The following is a 14,986-nucleotide window of genomic DNA, read 5'->3' as shown; positions in this document are numbered from 1 at the left end:
AACAAAACATTCCTTTCTGCTTATTTCTACTTCGTCTCCAATTCTCTAAACCAAATGAAACAATCCTTTGAGAAACTAGCGGTATATTTCCAGGTGTATTTTTCCCCAAAATCATCCTCACCAAATATAGGCCAATATATTTTAACTTTTGTGCCAAACATAATAAATGAACAAAATATCATACCAGAAGAGTAACCTCGTGGCCTTATTTTCTTACCTCCCCAAACCATGTTTTTCTAAAAAGTGAATCTATGGATAACAATAGCAACATTTCACCTTAGCTTCCACAACACATTCTACTGAAATTACTCTAGAGTCCCAGTAACCTCCTGTTCTAAAACCAGGGCTTTCCTCTGTGTTATCATTCTACCTGAAATTTCCACAGCATTTAATATATTGAACAGCCCCTTTTCTTTGTTCATTCCAGTTCAATAATTGTTTACTCAGTATCTACTCTAAACCAAGCACTAGTATAAGCACCTTGAATACATCAGGGAATAAAACAAAGACCTCTGCCCTTTGGAGCTCACATTAGAACAGAGGAGATGTCATAACTCATTCACCTCAGTAAATCACAGAGTTAGAACAATGGAGAACAACCCTTTCAGAGCAGCAAGAAAAAAAAAAAGGAGGGTTTGCAGGCCGGACACTGTGGTGGTGTGTGATTTTCACCTAATGTAACCGCAGCCGATAAATTCCTAAGTATCACAAGCTGCCAAATACAATCGGGGTTCTTATGGAAAATAGAGTTGGGGTGTTGCTCCACATCTGGGTCTGAGAAGGTCCACCAATTCTCTCAAACCCACCCTTCCTTGGGCTCAGGGCCTCAGCCTTCAAGCAGCTCTTCTCTCAAGCTTCAGTCTAAGATTTCTCTATCCCACTCCCCAGACTAGGGCCCGAGGGTGTGTGCATTCAGTCGCTCAGTGGTGTCTGACTCTTTCGCAACCCTATGGACTGTAACCCCACCAGGCTCCCTAGTCCATGGGATTTCCCAGGCAAGAATACTGGAGTAAGCTGCCATTTCCTTCTCCAGGGGAGCCTCCCGACCCAGGGATCGAACTCTTGTCTCCTGTATCCCCTGCATTGCAGGCGGATTCTTTACCACTAGCGGTACGTGGGAATCCCTGCTGCCCAAGGGGTCACTCCCTAAAATACAACTGCCACTGTCTTTTTCCTAAAATATACCTGAAATTGATCATATGCTTACCAAAGCATTATATTACTGTGAACATATATACACTGAGAGATGCAGGTTTGTTTGTCAACAGAATCATACTTAGAAAAAACACAATGGAATTAATTTTTTCTCTTGAAAGAAGAGCAAAATGATCTTCCTATTTTGAAAGGTCTGACATGCTTTTCACTACTGTAGGAGCTACCCAGAGTTGAAATAAACAGCAGCAGTTCTAAGAAATTTCAGGTGGCTGACAGAGCTAAACGGAGTTTGACAGACAAGTGATGGGTCTGGGAATTTTCAAGTTTAAAGCGCAGCACTGCTGTGATGTTGAATCTTCAATTCAGCATTTTGACATGCCTGGCAATGCCCTGATCAGAATCATAGAATCAATGACTAGTCTTTAGCAATAGCGAGGTTTGTTTCTGCTTGAAACATAGGCCAACAATATGTGGGTGCAGCTCAGAGGGAACCAGCACCTGAGGTGGTAGCTCTGGGCCTGAGTTTCCTCCGGGCAGCACAGTGGTTGGGAGAAGCTGACTGTGCCCCAAGGGATTCGAGGTCATCATCAACAAGACTGTGCCCCGGGGGATTCAAGATTATCATCTGACAAGCATCAGATCCCAAGGATGAGCTAATAATGATAGCACATGTCCCGAATAATAAAATGAGGATGTTAATATTTACTGCCTGTATAGTGTATGCAAGAAACAGCACTTTATGTGCATTCAACCAATCTAAGATCAGATGTTGCTATTTTTTACTCTTTTTATGGTAGTAATTCCCAACATTCCATCTTCATTTCTCTTCCCTTCACATATGCAAGCTTTTTTTTTTCCCTGAGTGGATGAGAAACTTGGGAGACAGAGCAATTAGGAAACTTGCCTGAACTTGAAAAGTAAGTGGTAAAGAAATGATGCAACCAAAAGGAAAGTAAGGCCGAAACCCAGAGAGTGAGGTGTGAGCCAAAAAAGTACAAGGATGGAGGTCAGGATGGAGGAGGGAAAGGGATAGGTTGAGGCAAGTGGGTGGTAGGTACTAAGGCCGAGAAGAGTTACAGAGCATTGATGTCTCTTTGAGCTGCATCCTGGAGTGTAACAGAAAGGAGAGTGGCTGCTGAGGGGTGGGTGCAGAACTGAGGGGTGTAAAGGAAAAAGTATGCTGATATAAAGATGTTCAGAATATTGTGTTTTTTACTTTATTGTGGTAAGAATGCTTAACATGAAATCTACCCTCTTAATAAATGTTTTAGTGTAAAATACAGTATTGTTAACCATAAGCCCGATGTTGTACAGCAGATCTCTAGAACATATTCATTTTGTATAACCAAACCTTTAGACCTGTTGAATAGCTTTTTATCTCATCAGTCATTCAATATGTGTTTATTGTACACTTAGCATCTTAGTCCATTTGGGCTGATACAACAAAGTGCCACAGACTGGGTGGCTTGTAAACAACAGTTTTATTTCTCACGGTTTCCACAGCTGTAAGTCTGTGATCTCTAAGGGTGCTGGCATGGTCTAGATCTATGGAGAGAGCCCCCTTCCAGGTGGCAGACAGTTGACTCTTCATTATATCTTCCCCTGGCCGAAAAAGCAAGAGCTCTCTGCAATCTGTTTTATAAAGGCTCTCATCCCATTCATAGGGCTCCACCCTCATGACCTAATCACCTCCCAAAGGCCCCACCTAATACCATCACACTGAGTGTTGGGATTGCAACATATGAATTTTGGAGGAAACACATCGATCCATAGCACCTACTATGGGCCAGTCACTGTTCCAGGAGCAGCATTGCAAAAAGTAACTAATGTGCTGGCTTTATTGAAGTTACAAGCTAATGGAATAATAATATATTAAATATTATACAATAAAAACAGTAGATCTAATATGCCCTGCTATCACACTCAGCTGTTTTCAAGCAAAACCCCAGTGGAGCCAGATTAGGAAAATTAAGAGAAAGATAAAAGGGAAAAACAACTTTTTATCCTGCAGGCCAAGCCCCTTCCCCTGCCTACCAGAGACCTGGTACGACTAACTCTGCCAGCATGAATAGAGTCTTCCAGAAGCTTGGAGTGGGAGCACTATCAAAGTTACTTAGGCCAACCTCCTCACCTTCTGGTTTTTGAATCCCCTTATAAAAAAGTTGTATGGGATATGTTTGAATATCCTGCAGGAAACAAAACTTTTTACTTCTCAATACAATCCACTTCAGAGAAGATTCGTTTTAGTTTTGTTTACCCTTTATATTGATCTCTGTAAGAGTTCATCTTGATCCTGGATTTGTTATTAAAAGTATTTTATGATCTCAGTTTTGGGTTACCCACATTTAATGAAAAACTACCTTCTGAATCACTGGTGTTCAAACTATGTTCTACAAAGCCCTGGATGAGCAGGTGAGAGTGGAGGCTTCTACAAGTCACTAGCCAGCCCCCTAACCATCTGCTCACTCCTGGTGGTCCCAAGAAGAGCTCCTCTTTTACCTGTTTAGTTTTTTTTTTCTCTTAAGCTTCTATAGCAGATTTCATTGGAAGAAAGGGTTGTACAGTTAGAAAAAAGTTTGAAAACTCCTGCTCCAGATATTCATCCACTGAAGTCATTAGCATAAATGCAGAATTGAACAGATCTGAGAACAGGGTGCTAAGACATACATCCCTGAATGTCAGCAGCAATCACTAACATCTTGGGTAGAGCTGGGAAGCCACCTATGAACCAACATCAGTATTCTACAAGATCCCCAGGAATTAGGAAATGTCTCCCTAAAGCTGCAAGCGTCTCCCTGAAACTGTCAGCCTGCGTTCTGTGATTCACCATTTTGTCAGCACCACTGGTTCTCATCCCGCCTGGGAGTCTAATGGTCTCATTACAATCAACTAGGAAATTTTCAAAACTGCCACTCCTCCTCCAAAAAATAAAGTAGTGTTATCATGTAAGCCAGCAATTTCACTCCTAGATCTATACCCAGGAGAAATGAAAGCATACATTCGCACAATAACTTGTACAAAAATGTTCAAAATAATAGCGTTATTCACAGTAGCCAAAAAATGGAAATAATCCAAATATTCACCAATTTATGAACGCATAAACAAAATGTGGCATATTCATACAGTAGAATATTTATCCAGCCATAAAAAGGAACGAACCACCAATCCCTGCTGCAACATAGATGAACCTTGGAAACGTTATACAAAGTGAAAGCAGCCAGACACAAAAGGTCCTATATTATATCATTCCATTCCTAGTAAATGTCCAGAATAGGCAAATCTATAGAGACAGAGAATCAGTGAATAGATGCCTAGGGCTAGGAATGATGGGAGGAGTAGGGATGAAGGCTAAAGACCATAGATTTCTTTTTAAGAGTGAAGAAATATTCTAAAATTGATTGAGTGATGGTAACACAATTCTGTGACTATACTAAAAAGCTCTGAATTTCATACATTAGGTGGATTATGTAGTATGTGAATTACATATTAGTGAAACTATTAGAAGAGGAAAAAAAAGTCCTTCCACTACTCAGGCTTTAAAACTGGTTTGCAGTGGGGCTTTAGCTCCCACATGATCCAAGACCAAAAACCACTGATTCTAACCATGGCTCAGGAGGAACTGACTGATTTTGAGGGAGGCCATGCTACCTCTCAGTGGTCATCCCAACCTTCACTCTAGACACACATCAGCTACTCCTTTAATGTTCCTTCCCAGAATTCTGCCTGCATTTGAATCCAACCCACAGTTTGCGAGTACCACCTTCTTCCTCCTTCTGCAACTCATATTACTGACCTGTGCCTGGTCTCCAGCATCGCCACCATTTACACAATGCCTTGTGCATCTTCAGCAGGACCAGGAATGCTCATTCTCAAGTTTCCTTCTATACCTTGAGGAACTAACTGACAGAACTATGAACCTCTGAATGCAAATGAAGCTGTTTATTTACCATCTCTTCATTCACCAGAGGATGGTACATTTGCAGAAGCTCACCATAGACTGTGAAGTCCTCTTGCTGCATTTCTGAGCTTTGGCGACCCTTAGTTATATTAATGCTGGCTTTCAGAATCCTGATCCATCAGCTACATCCCTAGGCCTGGAACACTGGGTGCATTCCTTGGCCTTCATAATGGCAGGATGTTTTTATAAGGCTGCAGTTCAGGGTCCATTAAGAACCTACGAGCTTTCTTCCAGCCGATCTTTGGGTGTTCTCCTCTGCATTTAGGGAGCTTAAAAATCCCGTGATAAGTTTCCTGGCTTTTCTTTTTCCTACCTCAGAAACAGAGAACAGACCTGAATGTGCTATATCTCTCCTCTTGCCCCAGGAAATATCTGAATATCTTACAGCTCCACAGAATCACCATATCCTAAAGCAATTAGTTCAGTCTATAGCTAATAAGAACTGTACAAAAATGATCTTCATGATCCAGATAATCACGATGGTTTGATCACTCACCTACAGCCACACATCCTGGAATGTGAAGTCAAGTGGGCCTTAGGAAGCAGCACTATGAACAAAGCTAGTGGAGGTGATGGAATTCCAGTTGAGCTATTTCAAATCCTAAAAGGTGATGCTGTGAAACTGCTGCACTCAATATGTCAGCAAATTTGGAAAACTCAGTAGTGGCCACAGGACTGGAAAAAGTCAGTTTTCATTCCAGTCGCAAAGAAAGGCAATGCCAAAGAATGCTCAAACTACTGCACAACTGCACCCATCTCATATGCTAGTAAAGTAATGCTCAAAATTCTCCAAGCTAGGCTTCAGCAGTACATGAACCGTGAACTTCCAGATGTTCAAGCTGGTTTTAGAAAAGGCAGAGGAACAAGAGATCAAATTGCCAACATCCGCTGGATCATTGAAAAAGCAAGAGAGTTCCAGAAAAATATCTATTTCTGCTTTATTGACTATGCCAAAGCCTTTGACTGTGTGGATCACAATAAACTGTGGGATATTCTGAAAGAGATGGGAATACCAGACCACCTAACCTGCCTCTTGAGAAACCTGCATGCAGGTCAGGAAGCATCAGTTAGAAGCGGACATGGAACAACAGACTGGTTCCAAATAGAGAAAGGAATACATTAAGGCTGTATATTGTCACCCTGCTTATTTAACTTATATGCAGAGCATATCATGAGAAACGCTGGGCGAGATGAAGCACAAAATGGAATCAAGATTGCCGGGAGAAATATCAATAACCTCAGATATGCAGATGACATCACCCTTATGGCTGCAGAAAGTGAAGAACTAAAGAGCCTCTTGATGAAAGTGAAAGAGGAGAGTGAAAAATTTGGTTTAAAGCTCAACATTCAGAAAACAAATCATGGCATCTAGTCCCATTATTTCATGGCAAATAGATGGGGAAACAGTGGGTGACTTTATTTTGGGGGGCTCCAAAATTACTGCAGATGGTGACTGCAGCCATGAAATTAAAAGATGCTTACTCCTTGGAAGGAAAGTTATGACGAACCTAGACAGCATATTAAAAAGCAGAGACATTAACTTTGCCAACAAAGGTCTGTCTAGTCAAAGCTATGGTTTTTCCAGTGGTCATGTATGGATGTGAGAGTTGGACTATAAAGAAAGCTAAGCATCACAGAACTGATGCTTTTGAAGTGTGGTGTTGGAGAAGACTCTTGAGAGTTCCTTGGACTTCAAGGAGATCCAACCAGTCCATCCTAAAGAAAATCAGTCCTAAATATTCATTGGAAAGACTGATGCTAAAGCTGAAACTCCAATACTTTGGACACTTGATGTGAAGAACTGACTCATTTGAAAAGACCCTGATGCTGGGAAAGATTGAAGGTGGGAGGAGAAGGGGACAACAGAAGATGAGATGGTTGGATGGCATCACCAACTCAATGGACATAAGTTTGAATAAACTCCCAAGAGTTGGTGACGGACAGGGAGGCCTGGCAGGCTATAGTCCTTGGGGTCGCAAAGAGTCGGACATGACTGAGAAACTGAACTGAACTGATAGCTAGTAATTGAGAACACTGGTCTTGTTATCAGATAGAGCTGAGTTGTAATCCTGATTCTGTTACTTGTTAGAGGAATGGCCTTGGGAAAAACATTTTCAAAGCCTCAGAGTCCTCACCTATAAATTGAAGGTAATAAAGCCTACCTGGAAGGACTGTCATAGAGATTAAATTGTAACAGCAGTCATATGTAAAATAGAGAGCCAATGGGAATTTGCTGTATGGCTCAAGAAACTCAAACAGGGGCTCTGTATCAACCTAGAGGGGTTGGATGGGGAGGGAGGTGGGAGGGACGTTCAAAAGGGATGGGCTATGTGTATACCTATGGCTGATTCATGTTGAAGTTTGACAGAAAACAACAAAATTCTGTAAAGCAATTATCCTTCAAGAAAAAAATTAATTAAAAAAATGATAACAGCAGAAGTGGCATGCTTGCCTCAGAATGGGCATGAAATAAATTGCTAGTAATTGGTTCTTCCCAGGCAGTTGTATTCCTAGGAGATCTAGCCCTTTTCTCAAGATCGCCCTGCTGGTTTACAGGACATTGCCTCCCCTCAACTAGATCCAAGGCAGCCTATCCCATAAACATGCAGGCCTCTAGTACCAAACACCTGTCCTTATCCTCCAAACCAACCTGTCTTCTAGGGGGAAGGCAGAGCGAATGATCCCTTTTCTCTGATTTCCTCATCAGCCCCGACAATATCTCCATCTTGGGATGCACTTGTAACTGTCTTCAGAGGATCTGCTCAGGCCCATGCTCCCCACTCCATACCCTCCTGGTCCTTCCTTCCTAGGCTGCAAGCCACTCCTGGGGGCAGGACCACCTGGAATCTTCCCAAAGTCCCTGTGCTAAGACATCTAAACTCTCCCACATATCGCCTTGCCATTTAGACCAGGAGTGTCTGGCTCAGAAGTGACCACTTTTCTCCTCCAGTGATTTCCAGGAAATTTATAATACAGATTACTTGAAATAGAATTCGAGTCACCGTGAAACAGAATTCATGGCACCTGGTATCTGGCAGGAAGTGTTGGAATAAATCATTAAACAGCAGTTAAAGCTTCACCGGCCCAGTTTAAATGCATATTTTTCATGTTGTCTTTTCAGGGAGAAATGGTCTCCTCTTCCCTCCCTCTGCCTTCTTATAACAGCTATGTTTATGGAATGCTTACTGATTGTTCCCAGGTCATACAGCTAATAACTGGCAAATTTAGAATTCAGCTGTACAGAGTTGAATGGCGTCTCCTCCAGCGTTCATTGGAAACTCAGAATGTGACCTTATTTGAAAAGTGTCTTTCCAGATGTAACCAAGTTAAGATAGTTTCATCCTGGGTTAAAGTGGGCCCTAAACCCAATGATTAGTGTCCTTTAAAAAAAAGGACATTTGGAAGCAGACATAGGTAGAAAACAGGGAAGGCCACGCCAAGAAGGAGGCAGAGACTGAAGTCATGCAGCCAGAGCCAAGAAAGGCCAAGAATTGCCACAGCAGCCGCCAAACACTAGGGAGAGGTGCAGAGTTAACCTTCCCTAGGGCCTTCAGACGGAGAAGGCAATGGCACCCCACTCCAGCACTCTTGCCTGGAAAATCCCATGGACGGAGGAGCCTGGTGGGCTGCAGTCCATGGGGTCGATAAGAGTCGGACACGACTGAGCAACTTCCCTTTCACTTTTCACTTTCATGCATTGGAGAAGGAAATGGCAACCCACTCCAGTGTTCTTGCCTGGAGAATCCCAGGGACAGGGGAATCTGGTGGGCTTCCGTCTATGGGGTCGCACAGAGTCGGACATGACTGACGTGACTTAGCAGCAGCAGCAGGGCGTTCAGACGGAGCTGTGATGGTTCTGCCAGTCTTATATTTCTAACCTCTAACTGCGAGAGAATACATTTCTGTTGTTTTATACCCCATGTATGGTAATTTATCAAGGCAGCCCTAAGAAACTATTACCCTAAGTCCGTCAGACACCAAACATCTTCATTTTTAACCACTCTGATATACTGTCTTATGTTTGTCATGCCCTAACTGTATCCTTCATAGTCCATTTATCAGATGCCTTGTATTTCATAGAAAGAGGCAGAGGATGAGTCTAGAGGTCAAGGTGAGGATGGAGGGGGTGGGGAAAAGGTAGAAGTATTGCAAAGTAGAGAATGGGCAGGATGATTTTCTTTAATCTGTGCCCTATCCTCATTCTGTCTCTTCCTATAATAGAGCAGAGAAAGGGGAAGTAATTTGCTTATGAAAGGATGATGCACTTGAATGCAAGCAGGCATGGGAATTGCAAGGCCTGATGTGAACTAGCTCTGTGACCAGGCACATGACATTCAGATGTGGCTGCTCTGACATAGACTATGTGACTTAGGAACATTGCAATATGGCCTTAAAAACAAAATATCAACCTTTTGGCTTCCTCATCCCACCCAACCCCTTATCCTCATTTTATAACTTCCATTCTGACAACATTTTAGTTGAATAAATGGAAAAGGGAATAAATAAGGAAGAAGGCTGGAGGTGTCAGAAGTGAAATGGTAGTCAACAAGGAAAGAGTCAGATGCATAGTAAGGGTCATAAAGAAGGCTCAAGAATCAGCAACTAATCAAATATTAGTCTGCCACTAATATTTGGCAATAAAAAAATATAACAGAAGCAAATGCAGCAAAATATCCTACTTGTTAAATCTTGGTAAGGAAAATAGGGTGTTTGTAATACTATTTTTTATAATTTGGTGTGTTTGAAGTATTTTGTTTAAAAAAGAACAAAAGAACAGCAATCTCAGATTTTCATGGTGGTTCAGTGGTTAAGAATCCACTTGTCAAGGCAGGGGACATGAGTTCAATCCCTGGTCCCAGAAGATTCCACATACCACAGGGCAACTAAGTCTGTATTCCAAAAGTACTGAAGCCCATGCTCCACAACAAGAGAAGCCACTGCACTAAGGAGCCCGAGCACCACAACTAGAGAAAGCCTGGGAGCAGCAGCAAAGACACAGTAAAAAAAAAAAAAAAAAAGCCCACAGCCAAAAATCCTGAATAAATAAATAAGTCTTAAAAGAACAGCAACCTCATAATGATAATACCCTATCAAAATGCATGTAGCAAATCAGCCTCATTCAAATCCCTTTGCTTTGATAGGTTCTGAGCCCCCTCTTTCATCAGCAGAGCAGTTATGGTTTATTGCCATACACAGGTGGATCAATCCCTTGGAGAGAACCTGTGGAAATATGCATGAAAAGACAGAAAATAGTCATGTCACTAGGCTCTGCACTCCTGCTCCTGAGAACTTATCCAAAAGAAATGATAATTCAAAAGAAAAAAGGCCTGGGGAATATGTGGATAAAAAATTTAGGGACAAATTTGTTATAACAATGAAAAATTAGGAATAACTTGAGGACCTGCATACAGATTTCTCAAGAGGCAGGTCAGGTGGTCTGGTATTCCCATCTCTTTCAGAGTTTTCCAAAGTTTATTATGATCCACACAGTCAAAGGCTTTGGCATAGCCAATAAAGCAGAAATAGATGTTTTTCTGGAATTTCTTGCTTTTTCGATGATCCAACACATGTTGGCAGTTTGATCTCTGGTTCCTCTGCCTTTTCTAAAACCAGCTTGAACATCTGAAAGTTCACGGTTCACGTATTGTTCACATATTAGGACTTCCCTGGGGGCTCAGACGGTAAGAGCGCCTGCCTACAATGTGGGAGACCCAGGTTCAATCCCTGGGTTGGGAAGATCCCCTGGAGAAGGAAATGGCAACCCACTCCAGTACTCTTGCCTGGAAAATCCCATGGGCGGAGGAGGCTGGTAGGCTACCGTCTATGAGGTCGCAAAGAGTCAGACACAACTGAACAACTTCGCTCACTTGAGGTCACCATGGGGAAGAACTTACCACTGCTCCCAGCCTGGTGACACCACTCTCATCTTTGCTGGGATCACTCTGGTAGCTTCCAGCTGATCTCTCTGCTTCCACCCTATATATCTATAATTTATTCTCTACTCAGCCACCAGAGTGATTCTTTGAAAAGGAAATGAAATCACTTCCCCACTTCAAAATGTTCTCACCACCTTTGCTATTACCAGCCCCATTCAGAGCCACCACCTTCCAGGCCAGATGATGGTGATAGCTCCCTATCTGGTCTCCCCTCTCCCATCTTCCTGCCCCTCAAGGCAACAGTGAAAGTGTTCCTTTTTCAAATTGTAAATCGGATCATATCACTCCTCTGTGCAGAACCCTCCAGTGGCTTCCCGTCTGACTCAGAGTATGCCCATATGACTCAGAGCAAAGTCAAAGTAAACTTTTACAGTGGCACACAAGGACTTTATCCCCTCCCCAGTCAAACTGGATCCTCTTCTTCGACTGTTTCTCTTCTCATTGTATTCTTTCTCCGTATGTCTACATGGCTCATTCCCTCAGTTCCATGAAGTAGTAATTCCAATCTTCCTTTCTCAATAAGGTCTTCATTAACCAGCCGATTTAAAATTTTACTGCTCCAGCTTTCTTAGCGCCATCTGCTCGCGGCGCCGCCTCCTGCTCCTCCCGCCGCCGCCCTGAGTCACTGCCTGCGCAGCTAGGGCCGCTCGGCTCCCCGCGCTCGCTACGGATACTTGGCATTTGTACAACATGGCAGACATCGACAACAAAGAACAGTCTGAACTTGATCAAGATTTGGATGATGTTGAAGAAGTAGAAGAAGAAGAAACTGGTGAAGAAACAAAAGAAACAAAAATCAAAGTGCGTCAGCTGACTGTTCAGATGATGCAAAATCCTCAGATTCTTTCAGCCCTTCAAGAAAGACTTGATGGTCTGGTAGAAACACCAACAGGATACATTGAAAGCTTGCCTAGGGTAGTTAAAAGACGAGTGAATGCTCTCAAAAACCTTCAAGTTAAATGTGCACAGATAGAAGCCAAATTCTATGAGGAAGTTCATGATCTTGAACGAAAGTATGCTGTTCTTTATCAGCCTCTGTTTGATAAGCGATTTGAGATCATTAATGCCATTTATGAATCTACAGAAGAAGAATGTGAATGGAAACCAGATGAGGAAGATGAAATTTCGGAGGAGCTAAAAGAAAAGGCCAAGATTGAAAATGAGAAAAAGGATGAAGAAAAAGAAGATCCCAAGGGAATTCCTGAGTTTTGGCTGACCGTTTTTAAGAATGTTGACTTGCTCAGTGATATGGTTCAGGAACATGATGAGCCTATTCTGAAGCACTTGAAAGATATTAAAGTGAAGTTCTCAGATGCTGGTCAACCTATGAGTTTTGTCTTAGAATTTCACTTTGAACCCAATGAATATTTCACAAATGAAGTGTTGACAAAGACATATAGGATGAGATCAGAACCAGATGATTCTGATCCCTTTTCTTTTGATGGACCAGAAATTATGGGTTGTACAGGGTGCCAGATAGATTGGAAAAAAGGGAAGAATGTCACCTTGAAAACGATTAAGAAGAAGCAAAAACACAAGGGACGTGGGACAGTTCGTACTGTGACCAAAACAGTTTCTAATGACTCTTTCTTTAATTTTTTTGCCCCTCCTGAAGTTCCTGCAGCTATCCTCGCTGCAGACTTTGAAATTGGTCACTTTTTACATGAGCGTATAATCCCAAGATCAGTGTTATACTTTACTGGAGAAGCTATTGAAGATGATGATGATGATTATGATGAAGAAGGTGAAGAAGCGGATGAGGAAGGGGAAGAAGAAGGAGATGAGGAAAATGATCCAGACTATGACCCAAAGAAGGATCAGAACCCAGCAGAGTGCAAGCAGCAGTGAAGCAGGATGTATGAGGCCCTGAGGATAACCTGCACTGTAATAGCCTAAACACAGCTATTATTTACTTACAGCCTTATGTTTTTGTATTTTCTTGGTAGACTCAGAAGTTTTTTTTAAAGGAAAGGAACTGATATTTTAAAGACCAGATTTGCTCTACTTAGCATTTTAACTAGTTTTTCTGCCAGCTGCATCGAGTGCGCAGAATCTCTCACGCATGCTCATCCGTTGCTATATAGTTTGGTTCTTCCTGGAATATTTTTATCATGTAACTGTTAGATTAAAGCTATGAAAGTGAACAGAACTGTGAAATGAACCCGATTTTTTTGTCTTGCTAAGTTTTTTCCTGAAGAACCAAAGTATTTTTTCAGCTGGTTGAATGTGTTTCAGTTTGCTTGCAAGAGCTGTGCCTTTCATTACTTTGTTACAGTAATACAATGACTTGCATTAAGACAATTCATCGTTCGAAAAGCAAAACTTGTCAAGACAAGTATATGGTTAAGAATTTCCAGTAAGACTACACCTGATAATTTAGATTAACAGGTTTTTGTATGTCAGGTGACATTATTTACTATAAGAGAAGCCGATTAACTAATAGTACGGTTATTGATTATCTTAGGGAGGTGAATAAAACCTAGTATTTTCAGAAAAAAAATAAAATAAAATAAAATTTTACTGCTCCAGACACCCTCATCCTATTGCCCTGTCTTACAATTTCTCTTAGTATTCATTATCTTCTAACATAATAAATAACTTACACAATGTTTTTTGAATGTCTGTTTGCCTTGCCCCAAACACACATACGCTGGAATTTAAACTCCAGGAGGAAAGGAATTGTTATCTATTTCATTCACAGCTGTTTCCCCAGCACCTAGAGCAGTCAGTCTTTGGCACATAAGCTGATATTCAGTAAATGTTTGAGAAATGAAAGAACAAATGGTTTAGTAAATTGGATTATATCAAGCAGATGGAAGATTAAGCAATCAGAAAAAATACTATGTATCAATATGGAAAAAGACATGTGCTATAATGTTAATGTTAAAAATAGAACCTCTGTGTTGTGATCAAATATAGCTTGGTGTGGCTTTGGCAACGTTGTTCTTTTCTGATTCCTTTCCTTCCTCTTCCCTTAATTGTTGGGGTTCAAAATTTGGTTTTGGTCCTCTTATCATTTTTACCTACCCTCTAGCTTCAAGTACCATCTACTTTATTTCCAGTTTACCTAGCATGTTGTCCAAACAACCCTCTTGTGTGCAGGACTCTGTTGTGAGCTTTTCATCCACCCAGATTTTTACTGGGTATATACACCTCTGTCAGTAGCTGGAATACCATTCTGAGAATAGTGATTTGTTCATCAGGCTCCCCAGTACAACGGTAGAATGGTTACAAAATAAGATACCTAGAACATATTAGTAAGGACTCAATACATGTTTTCGTAGTGTAAGATAATGGTAAATTGGCTGTGCACTGTGTGCCCATTACCTGTAAGAACCTAACAGATACCACATCATTTAATTTTCACAGAGGCCCTGTGAGAGCTATGAAGTAGAAAAACCTTCATTATACGGATGAATAAATGAGGAAACATGTTGATAATAAAGTGACCAAAAAGAATGCAGACGTTAAATTAAGTGTTAAAGTGTTGGGACTGTAGGCGATTGTTCTCTTTCATAAATGTAATACTGTTGATAGGCTGTGTACATGCGTCTCGGGTATGTTATGTGTACGCACGCATGTCAGTGTCTGACCAAATTGTTTTAAAACGAGGGAGCAAGCAGCAACAGAAGTCGTTGGATAGGGTCTGGGAAAAAGGGAGGAACCACAAAGTACAGATAAGCAGAGACCCGACTCCACCTGTGAACTGTCTGCGCAGGCGGTGACCGCAGGCAGGCAGAGCAGCTACGTACCCCACCCACGGAAACAATTCCCTTCGGGGAGGCCACCCCGCTGCCACACGCTGACGCTCAGGAGGCTGTGGGCGGAGCCACTCCTGAAAGGCTCCGGCAGGGGGCGGGGACAAGGGTGTCCCGCAGGCTGGCTCTGATTGGCTGCTGTAGAGACTGGGCGGGCTCTCCCGGTGGCCCCCCGAGGG

The 14,986-nt window shown here is 42.0% G+C and overlaps 1 protein-coding gene across 1 annotated transcript; it reads left to right on the top strand.

The window, feature by feature from the left end:
• The first annotated feature begins 11,662 nt into the window (after window positions 1-11,662).
• On the top strand, window positions 11,663-12,967 carry LOC138429794 (nucleosome assembly protein 1-like 1). Its single transcript, XM_069571529.1, has one exon. It carries the CDS (start codon window positions 11,740-11,742, stop codon window positions 12,895-12,897), a length of 1,158 nt encoding a protein of 385 aa, XP_069427630.1. The 5' UTR covers window positions 11,663-11,739; the 3' UTR covers window positions 12,898-12,967.
• Window positions 12,968-14,986: the final 2,019 nt, after the last annotated feature.

The sequence above is a fragment of the Ovis canadensis genome, chromosome 1 (assembly GCF_042477335.2).
Source record: "Ovis canadensis isolate MfBH-ARS-UI-01 breed Bighorn chromosome 1, ARS-UI_OviCan_v2, whole genome shotgun sequence".
NCBI classification, from domain to species: Eukaryota; Metazoa; Chordata; class Mammalia; order Artiodactyla; family Bovidae; genus Ovis; species Ovis canadensis.
The sequence above is the reverse complement of the archived record's forward strand: the minus strand, read 5'-3'. Positions and strand labels throughout refer to the sequence as shown.

Coding starts and splice junctions, on each gene's coding strand:
- LOC138429794 (XM_069571529.1), top strand. CDS start 11,740: ATGGCAGACATCGACAACAAAGAACAGTCTGAACTTGATCAAGATTTG.